This window comes from Marmota marmota, unplaced genomic scaffold (genome assembly GCF_001458135.2).
Source record: "Marmota marmota marmota unplaced genomic scaffold, marMar, whole genome shotgun sequence".
NCBI lineage: Eukaryota > Metazoa > Chordata > Mammalia > Rodentia > Sciuridae > Marmota > Marmota marmota.
This window is the reverse complement of record NW_026000093.1, coordinates 16,344,955-16,366,883: the sequence shown is the minus strand read 5'-3', so window position 1 is coordinate 16,366,883 and position 21,929 is coordinate 16,344,955. Positions and strand designations below refer to the sequence as shown.

Below are 21,929 nucleotides of genomic sequence, written 5' to 3'. Positions count from 1 at the left end.
TTGCATTCAAAAGCATTTCAAAGCCTCCAAGCTGCTTTTGGATGAGAAAAACAAACTTTCATTTTTCTTTCTGTGGCACTGGGATTGAATCCAGGGACACTTTACCACTGAGCTATATCCCTAGTCCTTTTTTTTTTTAAGACAAAGTCTTGCTAAATTGCCCAGGCTAGCCTCAAACTTCCCGATCTTCCTGCCTCAGCCTCCCTAGTTGCTAGAATTACCGGTGTGTACTGTTTCACTTCTATCTTAATTTCCTGTTATTTTGGACTTAATGCCACTTGAGGCTTAATCCAATTTGAACTGACAAAAGTAGTCATCCAAAAATTATAGTTGTACAGAAAGGAATGTCACTGGATAAGGGCAGCAAAACTTAGTGGCAAAGGGGGACTTAAATCCAGTCTTCCCTCTTTTTTCCCAAGCTTTACACTATGGTATATTGACCACAAGTTTGCTATCCCTATGGCTCTGTAGGAGAGCACATTTTTTTCCACAATCTAGACTTTAAAGCAGCATTTCTCAAAACATCTTCTACAGACTCTTGGAGGCATGGGACATGGCTTTAGTTAGTTTCTATCTACGAATTTTGTACTTTGAAAAGTTAGGAGGCTGGGAAAATTGCTGTCATAGGAGGATTGCCTAACATGCAGTAGGCCCCTGGGTTTGAGTATTAAGTTAAACAGATTTATATTTTAGGTTAGTTAGCACTCTGTTCAACAAGTTCAAAACTCATTGTTTGGAAGAAAGGTCCCAAGGAAAGAGTTTTTTGAGGGGCAAGAGTGAAAGAGAACAGAAGCTCCTTAGAACATTATATAATTAGGCAGTATTATACAGTAGCTAGATACAATTTCTGGAGCTCAATTTACTGTTCAAATCATGGCTCTCACAATGACTAAGTAGTTGTGGTTTTGGGGGGGTTTCTTTCTTAACCTCACTGTGTGACAGTTTTTATAATACCAATTAACACACAAGATGCTGTGAGGACTTAAATGATTATTATAGTGCCTGACTTAATAATGAACATTCAATAAATGTAAGCTATTACTATCATTCTGGGAATCACTTAGCAAGGAAGCAGGAACTAGCTGTACATAGCCATAATTTGTAGAAAGTTTACTTTGTGCTAGGAATTGTACATATAAGACCTTATTTTATTCAAGAGGAAGCTAAAGTTTAGGTTTAGTGATTTTCCCAAGATTATAAACTAATTTTGCCAGGCAGAATTTAAACTCCAATTGGATTCCAGAGACATGCTTCTATGAAAATTAAGAATCAGAGCCTGCAAGTTTTCATGTGTCCTCGTTTATTAGTTTTCAACTCGCCCCCTCAAAGCACATATCAGAAAATTCTTTAAAACTAAAAAGGTTTGTATGCAAGTGGAATATAAATTGAAGAGTCCTGAATTCAACAGAGGGTGAGGTGAGTCTTGGGAAATCAAGGATGCTCAACATAGGACCTGTGACATAGGACCTGTGGCATAGGACCTGTGGAGGAGTAAGGGCAGCAGACAGACCTTAACATATGCTTCTTAATGAGTGAGGAAAAGCGACCTCTCAAATTTCAGTTCTGTTATTCAGTGCTTCTAAAATAGTGTTCACAGTAAACCACAAGATTAATTCTTAGATTCAGCAATTTTATACTTTTAAAATTAGCCCTTAAATTGAATGACTTTGAAGAATACAAAGGATTTGGCTATTTATAAAGTACTTCCTTACATGGAGTCCACTCTACGCTAATCAGGCTAGGGACCTTTGTTTTTAATTGCAAAGATAGTCCAATAAAATTGTCAAAATGTTGCAAATGAGCTTTCTTTGGTTTTGCCAACGTGTACAAAAGTAACTTTACCAATTTCGATTGGAAACTTAGCTCGGGTAGGGGAGATTACTGTTGCACTGTTATTCCTATGGTGTTTCAGGGGTTTGGAGATGGAGAACTCCGCCGGTCCCTTCTGTTATTTGCGGATCCCTCACCCAGTCACTTTCGCTGCACGTGCTGACTTGTGGGGACAGCCCAGCAATTCCGTCGCGAGGGCGGCTGAGTCACCCAGTCGCCCACGCGGCGTAGAAGGGCCTCTGGAGCTCCATCAAGACCCGGCCACCGAAGCTGGGCGCCGCCACTCCGCTGCTCCGGACCTCAGCCACCAGGAAGGCGCCGCCAGTCCCCCCGTCTTCGGCCGAGCTCCACTTTCCCCTCCAGCGGAGGCCTCCGACGCCAGCCTTCTTCCTGCTCAGAGTGAGATGGGATCTGGCTCTGGCCACCCTCCCTCTGCAGCCTCAGAGAAAGGAAGCCACCAGCCCAACCCTGGCAGGTTCGCAATAGGGCCACTCTGGCGCGCCCCCCGAAGCGCATGCGTCAGCCACCAGCCCGCGGGTCCCGGCTCCAGTGACGTGGCGATGCGGAGGCGGAGCCAAGGTCTGTAGCGGGAGGGTGGGGGAGGAAGAGCGAGGTGAGCGCGGACGTCAGAGTGGAGAGCGGAAGGTCAGGGAGGCTCGGAGCGGAAGTGAGACTAGGGAGTCTGTCCGCCATTGTGGACCCGAGAAGCGGAGAGCGAGAGGGGAAGAGGAGCGTGCAAGCGTAAAAGACTGGCCCCTTCCGCTGACTGCCGAGCGCGAGGCCCTCTTCGTGGTTTCTCAGCGAGCGGCTGCAGCTGCGGCGGCTGAAACAATCATTCGCCGAGGGCGACAACTAACTGCTGTGAGTGCACTGGGAGAGGCCCAGGCGGCGGCGGCGGCGGCGGTAGCGGCGGCGGCTCCTCTCGGGTTGCGGTGAAGAATGTCAGCCACTAGCGTGGATCAGGTGAGGAGCAGAGGCCCCAGCCTCGGCGAAGGCCTGAGCCCCAGAGCTCCACCCTCGCGTGGGGCCCCGGCTCCTCCCCGTCGCCGCTGGCCCCATAACGGTGCCCGGGGCGCAAGTTGCTGCGGTCCTGCCTCTCGGGCCGGGGCGTGCGACCTGGCCCCGGAGCCAGCGGCCCGGGCTGACGGGCGGGCGCGCTGCCGCGGGAGGTGGGGGAGGACCGCTCGCAGGGGCCTGAGGATGCAACCCGAGGGCGGCAGACGTGGGGCTGAGAGAGGCGAGCTCTGGGAGACGGATTCCGTGTGGCGGGTGGGAGGTTTAAGGCTGGGGGTGGTAGGGAAATTGGTGGCTGTGGAGGATATGGTGGGTTTGCTCCTATGCGGCATGTTTAAAATAACGTATCTTTGATAATGTTTTTGATTAACACACTTTTCTTTCTTCCTTTTTCTTCTCTTTACCACACCTTTCATCTTGTTACACAGAGACCTAAAGGGCAAGGCAATAAAGGTGAGTTTGGATATTTTATTTTTTTTTCTCATTAATGCTATCTTGATGTTACTTTTAAACTGTGCAGGGGGTTGTTTTTGTTTTCAGTATAGGATTAGAGAAGCATTCATCACAGCTAAGGCATCCCAAACTTTGGTAGTTCTTTGCAGCCACTTTTACAGAAACCGGAATACTACAAGAAACAGCTTTCTTAGTTGTATTTCAGTTAAAGCAGATATTATTTTGAACGTACTGGTATTTCTTTAGTTACCCACTTTATTTGTGTTAATGTAACTTTTGCTACAAAAATTCCACCCATGCATAAAGTTAAGTATATTTTCAGAGTGGACATTTTGTTTGGTAAATCTGGATTATGTTAAATATGCAATTCACATAGTATTCTATGTCACATTAATGAAAATCGTACTGTTAATCACTCTGATTCTGTTTGAAGTCAATTGCAATGAGACAACAGCCGGAGAGAACTCATAACTGAACAGGCATGTAATCTTGCTGTATAGTTGGGATTGCAAGGTGTGATTCAATCTTATTTTACAAAGGACTGAGAAGGAAATAATTTGTGAGGTTTCTGCTAGGATTATGAGATTTACTCTTTAGTTAATAGTACCATTGAAAGTAAAGTAAGTTTATTTTGTATTAATATGGAACAATGTAGTCAGCTGACTGAAACATTATGACATTAATCATGTGACTTTAGTAAGTATAGAACAATAACAGCTTTCTTGGTATAGTGCCAATTAAATAACATTACAGTGGATTATATATTTATAACATTTTGTAACAGGACTTAAAATTACACTAAATAGAATTATACTTCCTGTTTTTTTATTTTAGTAACAAAGTATTACTTAGGAAACAAGATCTATAATAGCCTTTTTAGATGTAAGTTCAATGTTTTTATTGTTGCTCTTTCAATTCTTGGGGTTTTTATTTGCTATGGTAACTCTGATTAATTTGAAAAAGAATGAGTTCTGTATACACAAATTAGTTAATTTCCCTTATGTTGTAGTTTATGTAAGAATTTTTCCATACTAGTTGTATGGCACTTTTAGGTAACAAATTTATTATTTTATTTTAATTAAAGATTTTTTTTTAATATTTAGAAATTTTAATTTTTGAAATTTTTTTAGAATTATTTTCAGTGTTATAAGAATAAACCTCAGATTTAGGTAGTGTTCATTTTAAATGATTTTTTACAAATATGTAAAAATTTTAAAAGGAATGATCCATTAATTTCTTTTCTTTGCTAGTCTGCCCATTAGGAGGTATATAGACTTGGAGATGTGAAATCTGTGGTCATTATTGCCTAGAGTAAATTATTTTATCCTAGATCTGTGGGGAGGTGGCACTTTGCAAGGCTATTTGAAATGCTAAGTGTTTTGTGTTACCTGCTTTAAGGTAAGTACACAAGTTCTATGAAGTACTTCACTTGTTTGCTAAAACAAAATAGATCTTAGAGCATTGTAAGATAGTACTATGTTACTTTACGATTATTTATGACAAGATTATTTTACATAGGCATCGCCTGGTGACATCTTGATAAAAATGATCTATAAATGACTTTATATACTGGATAAATATTTTTTGGATGTTTAAAAAACTTAATCCATCAGTATTACTTCTAATTGTGTAATTAGACGCACATACAGACTGTTTATTTGGGTAGTTCCTTATTCCAGAAGATTTTCTTTTCATCTTTTTGATCAGTTCATAAATTTCACCAAAGGGTAGGGTGATGGACTGGTATTTCTTGAAGTCCTGAGTTCTGATTTGTAGCTGTTGACTTGCCAAGTGAGCTTGAATATATTACACCTTCTTGTCACAGTTCTCTCTCTATAAAATAAAAATAATAGCTGTAACCATAAATTCTATTGTTATGAGGATTGTTATAATTACAATAGTTTATTGCTTTTAGTAGCTATTGCATTTGCTGGATTTCTTTTTACCTCCTAAAGAAGACTCCATTCTGGAGTCTTGACAGGAAGGGTAAAAAAGCTACTGGCCTAAAAGTACTGGTAATCATTTAAATTGCTTTAAAATGGTAGATGTTACAAGTGCATAAGTAAGACATATATACATGTTTTTTTTTTTTTTTCCCCCTCCTTTTCTTACAAAACCAAGTCAGCACCACCAATTGAACTGATAGGAGTAGCTGTGTGTACTTGAGACTCTTCTGCTTTAGTTGACTTGATTTTCAAACTGCTGAAATTATTTTATAATAATTCTGTTTACTATTGTTAAGCTGAAAGTATAGCTATTTTCTCTGAACTATATCATTAATATTCTAAGAATCTGGGTAGTAATCTTGAATTCCATACTTATGGAAAGCTTATGAAAAGTATATGCTCCTGAGAAGTTGGTGTCAGTTAAAGTTTGAAAGCATAATCCTTTTTAATTGACTTAATATAATTTCAGAGATGCTGTATTTCTTTTATGATTTATTTACAGTTGATATTTCTTAGCCTAATAACTGGCTTTAGTGTTTTGATTTTCTGCTAAGTGTTTTCCTGTATGTTCTTAATGACTTAATGTACTGAAGGGTAAAATGCAGTTCTATTATCAGTCCCTTTGTTAAGGCAATAATGCTTTTGAAGTATATTAATAATTCTAAATTTGTTTATAAGAATTTTGAATTCTTTGTTAATTAACAGATTGTCCCTGTGTGAAATGTCAAATCTCTTTATTACGCTTGGCCAAAGAAATACCGAAGGATAGTTGAAATTTCAGGATAATTACTTGCCTGTTGGTCCATAATTTAATACTGACTTTATTTTACTAAGTAGATTTTTTGCTTGCTAGAGTAAAGATGTGCTCTGCCTTTACTTGGGAGCACTATGGATGGAAGTGTCAGATGCCATCTTAGGCCTTGCTGTTTCTTTTCTCCTGTTCCTTTAATATATAAATAAGCAAGTATATGGAAAATAACTTATTTTCTTCCTCCCCTTCCAAAGGAGAGACATGTACATCATTTCATACAACTTCAATTTAAAAGAATAGGTTGAATTTGGCTAAGTCTTAATGTTTTAGAAAAGTAGTAGAAAACGCCTTATATTTTGGCAATATGGTGTTGTATTCCCTCCCTGTTTTCCCCAGAAATGATTTCAGAGCATTTTAAAATCATTTTAGGCTTCATTTTATCATTAATCCTCACAACATTCCTATAAGGAGATAGAGGGTATATGGTATTGTCGCTGTTTTTGTAGGTGGGAAAACATGATGCACACATCTGTTGACTTTCCTAACTTGATGTAGTCAGGACCAGAGCAAAGAATCACCTGGCTTCTAAGGCCCATGTTCTATCTTGATTTGACTCTGCTTCATAGAGCAGAGGAAACAGGCGAAGAATCATGTAAGTCATCTGTTCTTTTTTCCCCTGAAGAACTTTTACAGACTATGGAAGTGGTTTGGATTTCATTACTATTTAATGGCTTTCAGTCTCCAAGACATTAGAGTGTCATTAAGTAATGTACAAATACTACAGTCTTTATAATAGACAGTTGAAGTTTTGAAAGAAAGATATGTTTACTTTCAAGGGTCAGTTTCCTATTTGTAGTCTAAAGCAAATTGCTTATCACTGTATGTAAATACTCTGAGTTAAATATCTTTCCTTTAGCTTGACTTACACTTTGTATAATTTTTAAGAACATTTTATACATGTTCAAATGATTTAAAAAGTTGATTGTATTTACTTTGTGTATGTGAAATCTACGTTCTCAGAATTAGAAGAATTAGAATAGAAGAAATGAAGAAAAACAGTATAATATATATTCAGATAAATTTTATGTACTTTCTTTACTTTGCTAGCAGTATGAACTAGATATCTGAGAATCTAATTGGTACAGAGGTAGGTGTAATTTCAAAATGATTAGCTGTTTTAAATATTTGCTACTATGTACAAATGTAATACTCCAGTAGTGAGGATTTTTTATTTTCAAGAAGTAAAAGAACATGTATAGTAAAGCCAGTGGTAAAGAATAGGTATGTCAGAATCTTTTGGACTAAAATGATTAACCTGCCCTTAAAATGGCACTAGATAAAGCCTAAAGCCCCTCCTCTTTATTTTTGTTATTAGTGACTATTATGTATTTAATTTTGTGGGGCATATTTAGCTTAACCCTAGCTAGTTCAGATGTAGTCCTTATCAGATAGTTACACAACCTCAGTGGAGTTAGAATTAAGTTGACCTACAGGTTTTTCTTGTGGCTTCTGAGGAGTAATAACAACATCATAAGAGTTCTTCTTAGAAGGCTTTACAGAGTAGCATTGTCTCTGAGTGGTCAGTGCTTCTCAGGCCACTCTTAACTCATACTATCTTAGGTGATGTGAACTCATGGCAAAATTAGAAATAATGAAAATGTTAATGATATTATAAAGGAACACACATTGTAATCCCAACACCCCCATATTCGTTTGTAATGCTTTGTGACATCTTCAGATAAGAGTTTTTTGTTTTGTTTTGTGTTTTTTTTTCCCTTATAAGAAATTAATTGATAGCTCTCAAACTTTCAACTTTTTTCATGTTTCAGTAGTATATTTACACATTGTTATGACACCAAGTTTTCGCCTACTAACACTTCTGTTTTCATGGTTCTAAAGTCTAGTCCTTTTGGGATCTTGTAATATTTAATATAATAATATCTAAGATTATTGAACACTGTCATTTAACACTCAAGTGAGATGAGGTGTAGGGACTAGGAATAACCTCCTGGAACAGGGTAGTCATCAATTACTTATAGAGGATAAGTTACTACTGGATAAGTTACTACTGGAGATCTTTTGTCTCCTGAATGGAGGACTTGGAATTCAAATCTAGGACTTTCTTTTACATTCTGTGCTCAAACGCAGTCTGACACAGCATCCAGAGAATAACTTGAGTCTTATGGAAATGACTTCTGAAGAAATAATCTGTTATTCTCTGCCTTGTTTTCTTAAGTGTTTGAAGATTTATCATGGTTATCTTTGGTATCTCAGTTGTATTTCTACTTCCATGTGAAAGTCTTCATTTTTTTTTATTTATTTTTGGTTCTGGGGATTAAACCCAGGACTTAAGTGCATGTTCTGCCACTAAGCTATATACCTCCAGTCAGTCTTCATATTTTTCTGGTTTAGAATGAAGGCTCTTTTTATTTAGGTTTTCAATTATGTTTATTCATTGTGATATTGTTTCAAGTAAACTTTAGCCACTTTCTTTAAAGATATTTAAGTCATTTTCTGGAACATTAGATTAAAAAAAAGGTTGTATTGTTCTTTATTTACCTTTATTGAACTAATAGATTTTTAATAAAGGGAACATTCAGAAATCTCTGTTGTCTACAATACTGCTTGAAATAGTTACTTTAGATTCAAGAATAGTATTTGAGAACCCTTTCCAATATTTTTATTTAACACCACACCACAGAATTGATGAAGGTTTGGTAAGGGGAAGTGTGTGTGTGTGTGTTAAAAATATGTATGGTTTGTATTCATAATAATCTTGGGCTTATTTATCACAAGATTTCTAAGATTTTTGTGGCACATAGATATTTGTGCTTAAGCTTATCCTTAAGAGGGTTCTTAAATGAAAAGAACAAAGAACTCAAGATTACTTCTTCTGAGTTGGTTTGAAAAATATCTAAAATTTTAGGTGTGCTGTGAGTTTCATAAAGATAATTGCAACACTTCTAATACAAGTATGTTTTTTAGTTTCAGTACAAAACGGTTCGATTCATCAAAAAGATGCTGTAAATGATGATGATTTTGAGCCATACTTAAGTAGCCAGACAAATCAGGTAAGTCTTTTGACAGAAGTAGTTTAGGAAGTTAAACATTTTTAGTATTAACTGAATTTTTAGCTAGATATTTTAACTGAAAAAGACTAACTGTAGCATGAATGAATTCATCTGGGGTGCCTGCATGAAATTAATAATAGTTGCAGGTTTTTGCACAGGAGAGTTTTCCTTTAGAGATTATAGGTAGCTGAAAGTAGGTAATGGAATACATATAAAATAAATATTTAAAGTTGAACCTTTCTTTTTACATATTAAAGTTAGGTTTTTTTGAGTGTGGAAATGATTTTAATTTATAATATCACTGCCATATCTATGTAATTAAAGCAAATAAGAAGACCTACTTGCTAGAAATTTTTATGTGGAGGGAGTCTTAGTTGTGTGTGATATTTTTGACTAAATGTAGGATTTTCTTTTTTATAATGCATTCCAATTTGAATTTCATTGATAATCACTGCAAGTTATAGTATTACCTGGTAACATTAAGGGATAAGATTGAGGACTTTGTAAACACTTCTATATTGTGGATATGAAAATTCAGTCAGATTATTAGATCATTAGTAACTGGTAGGGTTTTTTTTTTTTTTTGTGTGTGTGTGTGTGTAGTTTTTTTTGGTGTGTGTGTGTGTGCGTGCCCGCGCTGGGGATTGAACCCAGAGCTTTGCACATGGTACGCATGTGCCCACCACTGATTTGCATGGGTTTGTATATAGGAATAACTTAAACATTGAAAAACAACAAAATAAAGGCATTTAATACCTTTGTACTATTTCCGTAAACCATTTTTGTTATTAAAAATGTGTCACTGCTAGAAACAAATTTTAAAAATAAATTTTCTGTATCAATTTCATCAGGTCTCCATAGTAAATCTACTTTTATTTTCCTTAAAAAAGATACATGGAAAATGTACTCCAAAATTGTTAACCTAGAGTTTTAAAACTGTGAAAGAATTAGGAACCAGATATTATTGTGGAATTTAACAATAAAGTTGTAGAGAAAATTTGAAAACAAATTCTACATTTTTAGAATGTAGAATTACTTTTAGAACTGGGGCGGATGTGGCTTGTTCAGCCTGATTTACCTCTTGATCATTTCTGCTTGGAGCGAATCAGTAAAGGTGAAAGAATAAAAACTGGGAGTAAAAAATTGATTTCAGATTTATGTGATCTAACTATGATCTCAATACCAACTTTTCTACCTAAGGGATTATGAAGGAACATATCGCTGCAAAGTTGGAGAAGATCATGGTTGTGAGATGTATTATAAGTTTTAAATACATTTTTGTTGTAGTTTGACTCACATGTTACTCTCAGTTAACATCCATCATGGCACTTCCAACCTTTTTGAGGAATTCTAATGTTACACAAGGTATAGTACATGTTCTAAAAAGGTGTCTATCAGATAAACTTAGGAAATTTATTGGGCTAAACTGTAGCGCCCCCTTGCCCGCAAGGAAGACGCAACCCAAGAATCTTCTTTCAGCAGCTTTTATTCAGGCCCCTGATAGTTCTTCTTCTTCTTCGGATGCCCCTCCCAGCCTTAATAAAGCATCTCAAGCCCCAATGCAAAGCAGCCACGTGGAGCTTTCTCATAGAGTGATGAAAAGTCATGCGCCAACTCTCCCAAACAAGGAGTTGTTTGTCACAGACCACATCGGAGCCAGCGCCATCATGTAATGGTGACCATAATTTGCATAAACGGCAGAAGCGGCTCACCACACTAAACAATTCAACTTTTTTTTTTTTTTGCTATTTGATTTCATAGTTTATATAGTATGAAACTCCTTTTACTTGTTCATACTTTTTTTTCCCTCCCTTTCCTCTTTTTTTTTTTTTTGGTGCTGGGTATTAAGCTCAAGGCCTCTCATGATAGGCAAGTGCTCTACCACTGAGCTACATTCTCAGTCCTTTTTTAAAAATTTTACTTTGAGACAGGTGTTGCTAAATTTGCCAAGGCTCGCTTCAACTTTGCAATGCTTCTTTCTCAGCTTTTCGAGTAGCGGGAATTATAGGTATGCACTGCCTTGCCTGGCTCAAATTCTGTTTTTAAGGAAATTTAGTGAACTGTATAAGTTTGGGAATTATTACCTGAAAAAAATCATATTATTTTAATTGATTATATACTTTAAAATTATTCATTATTTGTCACAATGACTTAGAACAGTTTTTGTTGCAGGAAGTTTTTGTCACAGGGTGTTTTGGTGTTCTGCAGAGGCACTTCAGGGTGCCTAAGGGATGCCAGGCGAGGTTTCCTGGATCCTACCTGCCTGGCAACTGGATCTTTACTTTGGGGCACTTTATCTATTTTACAAAATTTGTAAAAGATATTTGGAAAAAAGTGTTAGAAAGTCATTATTTTAAAAAATTTGAGCTGGGGATTGAAACTAGGGCCTTGTACATGCCAAGCAGAAGCCCTACCACTGAGCTACAATGATTCTTCCCACCTAACTTGTTATTTTTTATTTTATTTTATTTTTTTTAAACACTTGTGTTAGTAAAGTTAAATGAATTCTTCATCTGCATTTTTGCTTCTCATGTTGGGTCAAAAATATTTATAAAATATTTGTTTTATTGCAATATATAAATGGAAAGATTAAAATTTTTATGTTTATTGTTTCAACTTACAATACTGGAATCAACATGTTTATGTCCTATTTGAAGGGAAATTTTAAAGTTTGATTCCACTGAGGCTGTGTGTTGCCTCTCCTTGCTAGTACTGAACAGGTTTTCAGCAGTTGTCTTTCCATGGTACTATAAATAATTATTTCTAATAAGGCACATATTTACATTTTAAAGATTGCTAACTATAGAATGTTGGAAACTGATTTCTTAAGAGAAAAATTGAAAATTATCAGAAATATTAAAGGTAAGTTACACAAGAACTTATTGTTACATAGCTAAAATGTATAAATTAAGAAATGCAACTTTTAAAGAATATTTTCAGAGAATACTGAAAACTGGATTTACTTATAAAATGTCTGAAGTAATTATTGGTGTACTTTAAAGTTATGAAGTATTTAATAAGATTCTTATTTACCAACCTAACTGAAGTAATTGTTTGAAAAAAATTTAGCATATACACATTGCAGTATTAAGATTAAATTCCCTTCATCTAATTTTAAAATTATAAATAATGAAATTAATCTTGGTGGAAAGGTGTTTAAGATTTGGGGCTCATGGTTTAAATTGTTTATATTTAGATCTAATTCATATCAAACCTAGGAATGGGTTAGAATAAGTTGTTGGCCTTTGTATTCCTGTGGCAGTGTATTTCTATTTTATAGTCTTATTGTTCTCTTTGGTTTTTTGTTGTGCTGAAGGTTGAACTCGGGGCCTCAAGCATGCTAGGCAAGCCCAGTGTCCAGCTATACCTCCAGCCACCATAGTGTTTAGTAGTATTTAATTTCTTAGGGAATATTTGATTATTTTATAAATTAAAAAGTAAATATCTTTTAGATCTTAAAATTAATTCTCTACAGTTCTTCAGAAAAAATGATGATTAAGTTGATTTGAAAATTTATATTTCAGTGCTCATTGTTAAAGATACCATATAATTTGTGCATACAAACTTGTCAAATAAATTAGAAGACTGAAGTTTGGGGAAATAATTCAAACTGTGTTTATCAGAGAAGTGTCAAGAATTTTTAAAATATAGTATTTGAATTTTATTTTCTGTTTTGCCATCACTGATCTTTGTTAAGATTTTTCTTATCTGCGTTGCAGAATGATTTCTTTATTGGTAGTTTTTCTTAATCCATTATGTCCACATGGGGGATATCTATAAAAGCTTGAATTTGGCAAAAAGTATGCCATGGGTAATTTTGAAATAAATATTAATGTTTTTAGAGTTATACTCTTTTGAGAAAGGCAATAGGTGAATGATTAGTGATAATATTATTAGTGATATAGTTAGTATTAACAGTGAAGGTAAATTATATGATTAGCTCTAGATTGCTTTCCAACCTCTTTTAATGCACTGGTTTAAATTTTATTGAAATATTTGCAGAATTGAAAATGAGGGACTTACTGGGTTAAAATCCAAGTCCGATTGTGGTATAGTGTCAATAAGAAATTACCACAAAATGTCTGTAATCACATTCAGAAGAGGCTGAAGCAGGAATATCAGAAGTTGGAGACTAGTCATTGCAATTTAGTGAGACCCTGTCTTAAAGTGAAAAAATGATTAGGGATGTAGCACATTTGGTAGAGTGCTTGCTTAACATGTGTCCTGGATTCCACTCCAATACTGTAATAAAAATCAAAATTTCTACACCTTTTACAACAGTGGATGCATCTGTTATATAAGTGCCTTAAAAATGACTCCAGGTTTTTTCTTTTTTTTTTTAATCCTATACAGCTTTTGTCAACTTTCTCTGTCTTAACTTGGGGAGATAGTTCTTATCATTATTTCTGAAATATATAAATATTTTCTGAATATTTCTTTTTATCATCTTAATTTTTGTATAAAATTTCCTTCGTGTAATCTTTTCTGATTTTCCAGTTTCTTGCTTTCTCCTATTTGTATTATAGTAGTTTCTTTTGCTTCCTTTATGCTTCAGTTATAGTCCTATCACATTGTAAGGTAAATGTCTTCCCCACTATACCTCTGAAGTGCTCTGGGTTGGAGACTGTATTCTTCATGTTTTTATTCCCTGTGATGGGCATGATATCTGGCACAAAGTAGGTATTCATTAAGTATTTATTAAATGAAGGAATAGATTAGGTTATCTGATAGAGTTAGAGAAAGAAGAATTATGGCTGATGAAATATTCAGATTTTATTATATAACACATTTTTTTCTTATGACATTCTTATGATTAGATATGCAATAATTACACTTTTGAAAAGTGCAGTAGCAGAAGAAAATGCATACAAGCATTAAAAATGTGCTGAATGTTACTTAACTTTTTATTGTTTCTTTAGAAGTCAGGAGTTGGGTTTTTTTTTTTTTTTTTGAAACAATGTGTGTGTGTGTTAGGGAGGCTACAGATTTCTGTTCCTCTCTTCTCAGCTTCCCTAGTATCTGGATTACCCAGCTCTGCTTAGTTTTTTAATGCCAAATATTTTTCAGTTTTCTCTGTGCATAGGAGCTATTTCTGGTTAATAATACCTTAACCGTTTTTTATTGAACTTTTAAGATACACAGTGTTTCTAGGATGTTTGGATAATTATGAAGTAAAAAAGGATATTAAGTTATAATTGAAAGACTCATTTTTAATTAAGATAAAATTGAGGTGAAATGTACCATAGTATATTAGTTATATTTACCACACTGCATAATAGAACTTTAAAAAACCAATATATTTTTCCTGAGTTTTATAACCTTTTACACCATCTCCCCCAGTGTCCTCATCTCTACCATTCTACTCTCTGCTTCTATAATTTAGTTGTTTTAAATTGCACATATAAGTAAGAATATGTGCTATTTGTCTTCCTATGCCTGACTTATTTCATTTAGCTCTTACGGTTCTCAAATCCATTTGTATTTTTGCAAATTTTTTTTTTTTAAAAAATTCTGAGTATTGTGTGTATATACCACATTTTCTTTATCCATTCAACCACTGATGAACACTTACATTGATTGTCTTGGCTTTATGAGTAGTATTGCAGTAAACATTGGAGTGCAGACATCTCTTCAGCATATTGATTTAAAATCAGATTGCAGAATCTCTGTATTTTCTTTAATGAGATGAGAAAACAGTTCAGAGCCTAAGTAACTTGGCTCCTTTCATATAGGTGCTAAGTATCTGGACTGGGAATAAAACCCAGATACTTCACAGGCCTCTCTAGAGCCTGCTAATCAGATAGCTTTTCTAGATTGTACTTCGTTTTTATAGGTAGAGGAGTTTTTAGATAGAGGAGTTTATGGATCTGTTCTCCTAGTATGTTTATTCATACCCAGTGATTATTGTGCCTTTTTATTTTTATTTTTTTTTTTTAATTTTGATATAGGGGTCTTATTCTGTTGCCAAGGCTGGCTTCCAACTTTTAGACTCAAGGGAGATTACTTCCTTAGCCTCCTCAGCCTCCTCAGCCTCCTCAGCCTCCTCAGTGCTAAGAATTTAAGCATGTATCACCATCTCCTGCTTATTATTATCATTTTCATATTAACATATTACTTTTGTTTTCCCCTTCTAATTAGTTCTTTGCATATAGGGGTCATACAAAGCATTTCACATCACTATGTTTAAAGGTAGTATTTCTTTAAAGAAGAAAAAAAATAAGATTTTGATATTACTGAAAAATTTCCATATCATGAATAGACTAGTTTAAGCAGACTGCATATAAATCCCTAAATTGATTACATATATCATTACAATTAACTTTGAGATTAAAAAATGGAACTAAGTTATGAATTGTTTTACATCATCAGGGAGTACAGATTTTGTTCCTCTTTACTACTGAGATAGTTGAAATTAACCCAAAATTCCACTTAGCTGGCAATTTAAAATGTGCCTTAAATTTATCAAAACATTAATTTATAATGTTATGATTGAAGCTCTACTGAAATTTTCTCTCTTTTTTAAAATTTTGGGGTGCTGGGATTGAACCCTGGGTCTTATGCATGCTAGGCAGGTGCTGTTACTACTGAGCTACATCCCCAGCCACTGTGACTGTGTTCTTAGTTGTTCTTAGAACCAAAACCAGAGCCTTAAGATTGCTTGAATTACTGTCAGAGATCTAGAGGAAAAAAAATCTCATTCAGCAAAAACTCCTGAAAGAATTGAAGAACAAATGGATTAACAGGAGAAAAGTGACCATTATTTATGCAGTACATTTGAGGACTCTAGGTGTAGTGCAACACTTGGAACCCTTGGTTAAAACTTTTTTTTTTTTTTTTTTTATCACAATGATTTCCTAATCAGTATTAGTACCTTTATTTTTAGCAGACATTTTAGTAATCAGATTACAAATACATCTATGTGTAAGTGTGTGTGCATTGTTATCATGGTTTCTGAATCTTACTCTTTAAATTCTTCAATATTTTATTTTTTAAAAACCATTGTTGATGTATTAGAGCTTCCCTCAGGCTTCACTTTGTAGGTGTGTTAAATGTGGCAGTTAGGATTTCTTCACTGATATGGACAGAGCTTTAGAATTTGTGTAATTATGTGGTGGTGGTTCCAAAAATGCTCTTAATCTATCTCATACTAATATTTTTCGTGTTCTTTGGTATATTTTCAGTTATAGGTAATAATTACCCACTCAGTAAAGCTAAAAATTATTCAACTAGAATAGTAAATTGTAACATGAGTTATTATAGTTTTGAATATGGTAAAATATATTTAATATGTGGTATATTTGGAAAATTGCATTGTAATTTTTGTTTTTCTTTAAACAGTAATAAGGGACACATTTGGGTTTAGGTCCAAGTTTTACTGGCAATACCCAGTAAATCTTTCAGAATTATACTTTTCTTTTTCCCTTTTTTGTTGCTGGGGATGGAACTCGGGAACTTGCACTTTCTAGACAAGTGCTCTACCACTGAGCTACATCCCCGGTCCTTATCAGAATTATTAATTTAAATAGAATATGTTTAGATCTAAAGTTAAAATTCAGTTATAACAGAGAATCATTTCAAAAGATAGCATATTAGCATTCTCATAGACAATGGATAGTTAGAACAGTTGTGAGGTGTGTCATAGTAACTTATTAGTAATATAATAGCGACTGGGAATGTAACTCAGTGAGAGGGTGGCCCTGGATTCAATCCCAAGAACCAAACAAGCTAACAAACAAAAAACCAGAAGTAGTAATAATAAAATATCTCAGTTTTTAATGATAAGCTGTTTTAGTCAGCTTTTTCACTGTTATGACCAAAAGATGTGACAAACAGTGTAGAGTAGGAAAAGTTTACTTGGTGCTTATGGTTTCAGAAGTACTCACTTGCTCTGGGCCGGAGGTGAGGCAGAGAGTCAGAAGGGCATGATGGAGAAAATCAGCTCAGAACGTGACAATTAGAAAGCAGAGAGCAGTCCTCACCAGAGATAAATTTATACCTCAAAGGCATGCTCCCAGTGACTTATCTCTTCTTGCCTTACCTAGCCTACAGTTATCACCCAGTTAATTCCTATTAGGAGATTAACACACTGATTAGGTTAAGGCCTTCATAGACCAATCATTTCAATTCTGAATGTTCTAATATTATCTCATATACGAAATTTTGAGCTACACTTCATATCTAAATCATAGCATAAGCCTTTAAAAAAATAACTTAGTAGTTCCAAGTAGTAGCTATGATATTATTCTCATGGATTACTATTGATAGTAGTAATTAGTTATATTACAGCTTTGTGCATACATTAGTCAAGTGTTGTACCAATGAGCTATACCCCCGTACCCGAGCCCTTTTAATATATTTGCTTTAGTGGAAAAGAAGCCACATAATAGCCCAAGAATATAAAAGAGAAAAAGGAGGATGAATTTAAGAACTTTATCCCAGGGAATTTATAGTGTTTATATAAATTAAGTGAATCATCAGACTTAATGGTATTGACCCTTGTGAGGAAACATCAATTGCTCTGACTGAATATTAGCTAATTTTTTCAAACCTTTCATAATTACACAAATTCTAAAGATCTGTCCAAGGCTTTAAAATAATAAAACTTAAAGCAGATTAAAAAATTAATCAGACATTTTATTTATTTTTTTTTGACATAACCCATTTTCAAGGGAAATCCTTAAGCTATTTTAATTTTCACATGAGCTTATATTGTTTGTGGGTTTTTTTTTAATTAATAAAATTTGGTGTCTTGATTTTTGGCAAATTAGTAAATGCATGATTACTTAATATTCAAAAGAGAGGTTGATTTGTTTACTTGAAATAAATAAATTTATTTATTTATTTACTTGAAATAAAGTAAGTTCTGACCAAAAAATTTGTATTTTCATTTTGTAAAGTGTGGAAAATACAGAGCATTAAAAAAGAAAGATATCCATTGCCTCACCCTTAAGAAGCCAAGATAAGGATTTCATTTCTTTCCAAAATGAACATGACAAAGCGAAACAAAGTTGGATCATGCCATAGGCATGATCTTGAATCTTTTTTTTTTTTTTCAGAATGTGAGCATTTCTCATATTATTTTTTCTTAAGTACAAAATTTAATGGCTGAACTGGATTCTGTCAATGATAAATTGTAATTCTATTTAAAATAGTTTCCAGGTTTATTGAATCCTTATATGTAACTCTTTGAACACATCAATAACTTAAAATATAGCTGAGTATAAATGTTAAATCTTGTGTCTGCAAAGTTTTATGAATTAGCTTTTTGTAGAAATTGTAATATTTTAAAATTGTGACAGAAGATCTGACTCTTCAAACAAAAATAATCCCAATCCTACTCTTAATCCTCCTATGAAACTCCTAAGTTATTTTATAACAAATATTTAAAAATATGAGTACTCATGTAAATTTTTCTGAGATTGGATTTGAAACTTTAATTATGCTTATCTAGAAATTTTCATTGTGTTTATCCAGTGCATCTCTTTTTCATTTATTTAAAACTGTTTGATTTTAACTTTTAGATATCTTTTTTCCCTCCTGTAAAGAGGACATTTCACTACTGATTATGGTCTTCTGTTTTGCAGAGTAACAGCTATCCACCAATGTCAGATCCATATATGCCTAGTTACTATGCTCCATCCATTGGATTTCCATATTCTCTTGGGGAAGCAGCATGGTCCACGGCTGGAGACCAGCCTATGCCATATCTGACAACCTATGGACAAATGAGTAATGGAGAACATCATTATATACCAGATGGTGTTTTTAGTCAGCCTGGAGCATTAGGAAATACCCCTCCATTTCTTGGTCAACATGGATTTAACTTTTTTCCTGGTAATGCTGATTTCTCTACATGGGGGACAAGTGGATCTCAGGGACAATCAACACAAAGTTCTGCTTATAGCAGCAGTTATGGCTATCCACCTAGTTCTCTTGGGAGAGCTATTACTGATGGACAGGCTGGATTTGGCAATGATACTTTGAGTAAGGTGCCTGGCATTAGCAGTATTGAGCAAGGCATGACTGGACTGAAAATTGGTGGTGACCTGACAGCTGCAGTGACAAAAACTGTAGGTACAGCCTTGAGCAGCAGTGGTATGACTAGCATTGCAACCAATAGTGTACCCCCAGTTAGTAGTGCAGCACCTAAACCAACCTCCTGGGCTGCCATTGCTAGGAAGCCTGCCAAACCTCAACCGAAACTTAAACCCAAGGGCAATGTGGGCATTGGGGGTTCTGCTGTACCACCACCACCTATAAAACACAACATGAATATTGGAACTTGGGATGAAAAGGGGTCAGTGGTAAAGGCTCCACCAACCCAACCAGTTCTGCCTCCTCAAACTATAATCCAGCAGCCTCAGCCATTAATTCAACCGCCACCATTGGTGCAAAGCCAACTGCCTCAGCAGCAGCCTCAGCCACCACAACCACAACAGCAACAAGGACCTCAGCCGCAGGCCCAGCCACACCAAGTGCAGCCTCAGCCACCACAGCTGCAGAATCGCTGGGTAGCTCCTCGGAACAGGGGAGCGGGCTTCAGCCAGAACAATGGAGTGGGCAGTGAAAACTTTGGTTTAGGTGTTGTACCTGTCAGCGCTTCACCTTCTAGCATAGAAGTGCATCCAGTACTGGAAAAGCTAAAGGCCATAAACAACTATAATCCCAAAGACTTTGATTGGAACCTGAAGAATGGACGTGTGTTTATAATTAAAAGCTACTCTGAGGATGACATACATCGTTCCATTAAGTACTCTATCTGGTGTAGTACTGAGCATGGTAATAAGCGTTTGGATGCAGCCTACCGTTCCCTGAATGGGAAAGGCCCACTCTATTTACTCTTTAGTGTGAATGGCAGTGGACATTTTTGTGGAGTGGCTGAGATGAAGTCTGTTGTGGACTATAATGCATATGCTGGTGTCTGGTCTCAGGATAAATGGAAGGGCAAATTTGAAGTTAAATGGATCTTTGTGAAAGATGTTCCCAATAACCAGTTACGGCACATTCGCTTAGAAAACAATGACAACAAACCAGTAACCAATTCAAGGGACACTCAAGAGGTACCCCTAGAAAAGGCTAAGCAAGTGCTTAAAATAATTGCTACTTTCAAGCATACCACCTCAATCTTTGATGACTTTGCACATTATGAAAAGCGTCAAGAAGAGGAGGAAGCCATGCGTAGGGTAAGAATATAGTAATTTTGATGTGTGGGTCTTTCTCTTGGGGATGGAGTACATGGATGGGTACCTTTTAATGACTCTGTTTTCTCCCTCCACAGTACTAGGATTGAACTCAGGGATTCTCTACCACTGAGTTACATTCTCAGCCCTTTTTCATTTTTGAAGTAGGGTCTCTAAGTTGCTTGGACTGGCTTCAAACTTGATATCCTTCTGCCTCAGCCTCCTGAGTAGCTGAGATTACAGGTGTGCACCACTGTACCTGGCTGAGAAAATGGATTTTTAAAAAACAACACCAAAGTATTTTTGTAGTTTGTACAATTGAAGCTCTTGTAACAAAATATGGTGACAATTTGGCTTTAGGAGCAGATTAGATTTGGGAGGATGTGGGCTTCAGAATTAGACTCCATAGCATTTGATTTCTTTTGTTATTCATCTGTGAGACTCAGGAAAACTTCCATTGGAAGACTTTCAGTTGGACATACTGTTATTCATGTTTGTGACATACTGGCTGGCAGGCTTGGATTGTTTTCTGTCCTGAACTACAGAATAAAATTGGGGTCCTAGTTTTAGGTGGAAAAAGAATGGAGGGATTAGGCAACTAGGAGATTTTTCTGTAGATAGTACATTTAAATTTCTTTTAGAGAGAAGCGGGGTTAAAGTTTGCTCTTCCAGTAAATAGTTTTTTACTGCTGTGGAAATTAAGATAAAGCAGAAACTTCCTTTAACTATCTGTATGTAAAAGTGTTATGATTCAGTTCTTTGTGAATTTGTCTTGTGATTTCTTGGTTGTGTGCAGCAGAGGGACCTGCTTCAAATTTTAAACCCAGGTGATTTTTTTAACCCTTGGCGATTCTAGTTGCAGTGATTTCTGTGCTGAATTGCCAGAAACTTTTGGAGTGATGCAAATTATTATTTAAGGCTTTGTGGGACTGTTTCCTCAAAGGTTAAGATTGCTGAATATAATTTTCTCCTAGTTAAATGTGGAAAATGAGGAAAATTGGATCCAGTTGCTAGTGAGGTTTTAAGTTTAGTGTTTAAGTAAATTGTCATCTTGTAACTGCTATTACAAAATAGCATATCATGAGAAATGATATGGAATATGAAAGGTGAGATGCAGACACAGATTTTATTTTGGGATGTACTTATTTTAAGACACATTTGAGAAATATAGGCAGAGAAATTTTTTTGACTTAAGCATTTAGAGAGATGTGGGTGTTAGACCTAGGTGTTGTTTTTGTTTTTGTTTTGGTTTGTGAACAGTTGATTCCATGAAAATAGGATGAGATTATTTAGGAGAAAATCTGCATGATAGAAGAAAATAAAGCTAATATATATTTCTTTACCACTAAGGTGACAGCCAGCCTTGTATGTGTTCATACTTTTCTTTTTTACCCAGTCTGAAAATTTAGTCCTAGTTTTACTATTTTCAGTATTTTAATAGATAGTTGTCTCTGGAATGTATATATTTTTTTCATACTAAAAATTGATCCCAGAGATGATCCTTACCCCTTTTAAAATTTTATTACAGGGCAGAATCTCACTAAGTTTTCAAGGCTGGCCTCTAATTTATAATCCCCTGCTTCATCCTCCCAAGTAGCTGGAATTACAGACTGGTACAACTGTGCCTGCCCCATAAATATTTTTTATGACATGTATTATAGTCATGTTATTGTATATATTACAC

General features: G+C 35.4%; 1 protein-coding gene across 5 annotated transcripts in view; it reads left to right on the top strand.

Annotated features, from left to right (window-relative positions):
- Nucleotides 1-2,082: 2,082 nt before the first annotated feature.
- The window catches only part of Ythdf3 (YTH N6-methyladenosine RNA binding protein 3), a 33,718-nt gene continuing 13,871 nt past the window's right edge, over nucleotides 2,083-21,929 (top strand). The window contains exons 1-5 of one of the 5 annotated variants that reach the window (XM_015485836.2): nucleotides 2,083-2,793; nucleotides 3,273-3,297; nucleotides 6,501-6,646; nucleotides 8,980-9,065; nucleotides 18,650-20,248. In XM_015485836.2, coding sequence (XP_015341322.1) covers nucleotides 6,589-6,646; nucleotides 8,980-9,065; nucleotides 18,650-20,248 — 1,743 coding nt within the window. In that variant the 5' untranslated portion in view covers nucleotides 2,083-2,793; nucleotides 3,273-3,297; nucleotides 6,501-6,588. Of the gene's footprint in view, nucleotides 2,794-3,272; nucleotides 3,298-4,627; nucleotides 4,696-6,500; nucleotides 6,647-8,979; nucleotides 9,066-10,280; nucleotides 10,431-18,649; nucleotides 20,249-21,929 lie in introns of those variants that run through there. The other 4 variants (XM_048783009.1, XM_015485837.2, XM_048783007.1 and 1 more) reach the window with 4 other exon arrangements.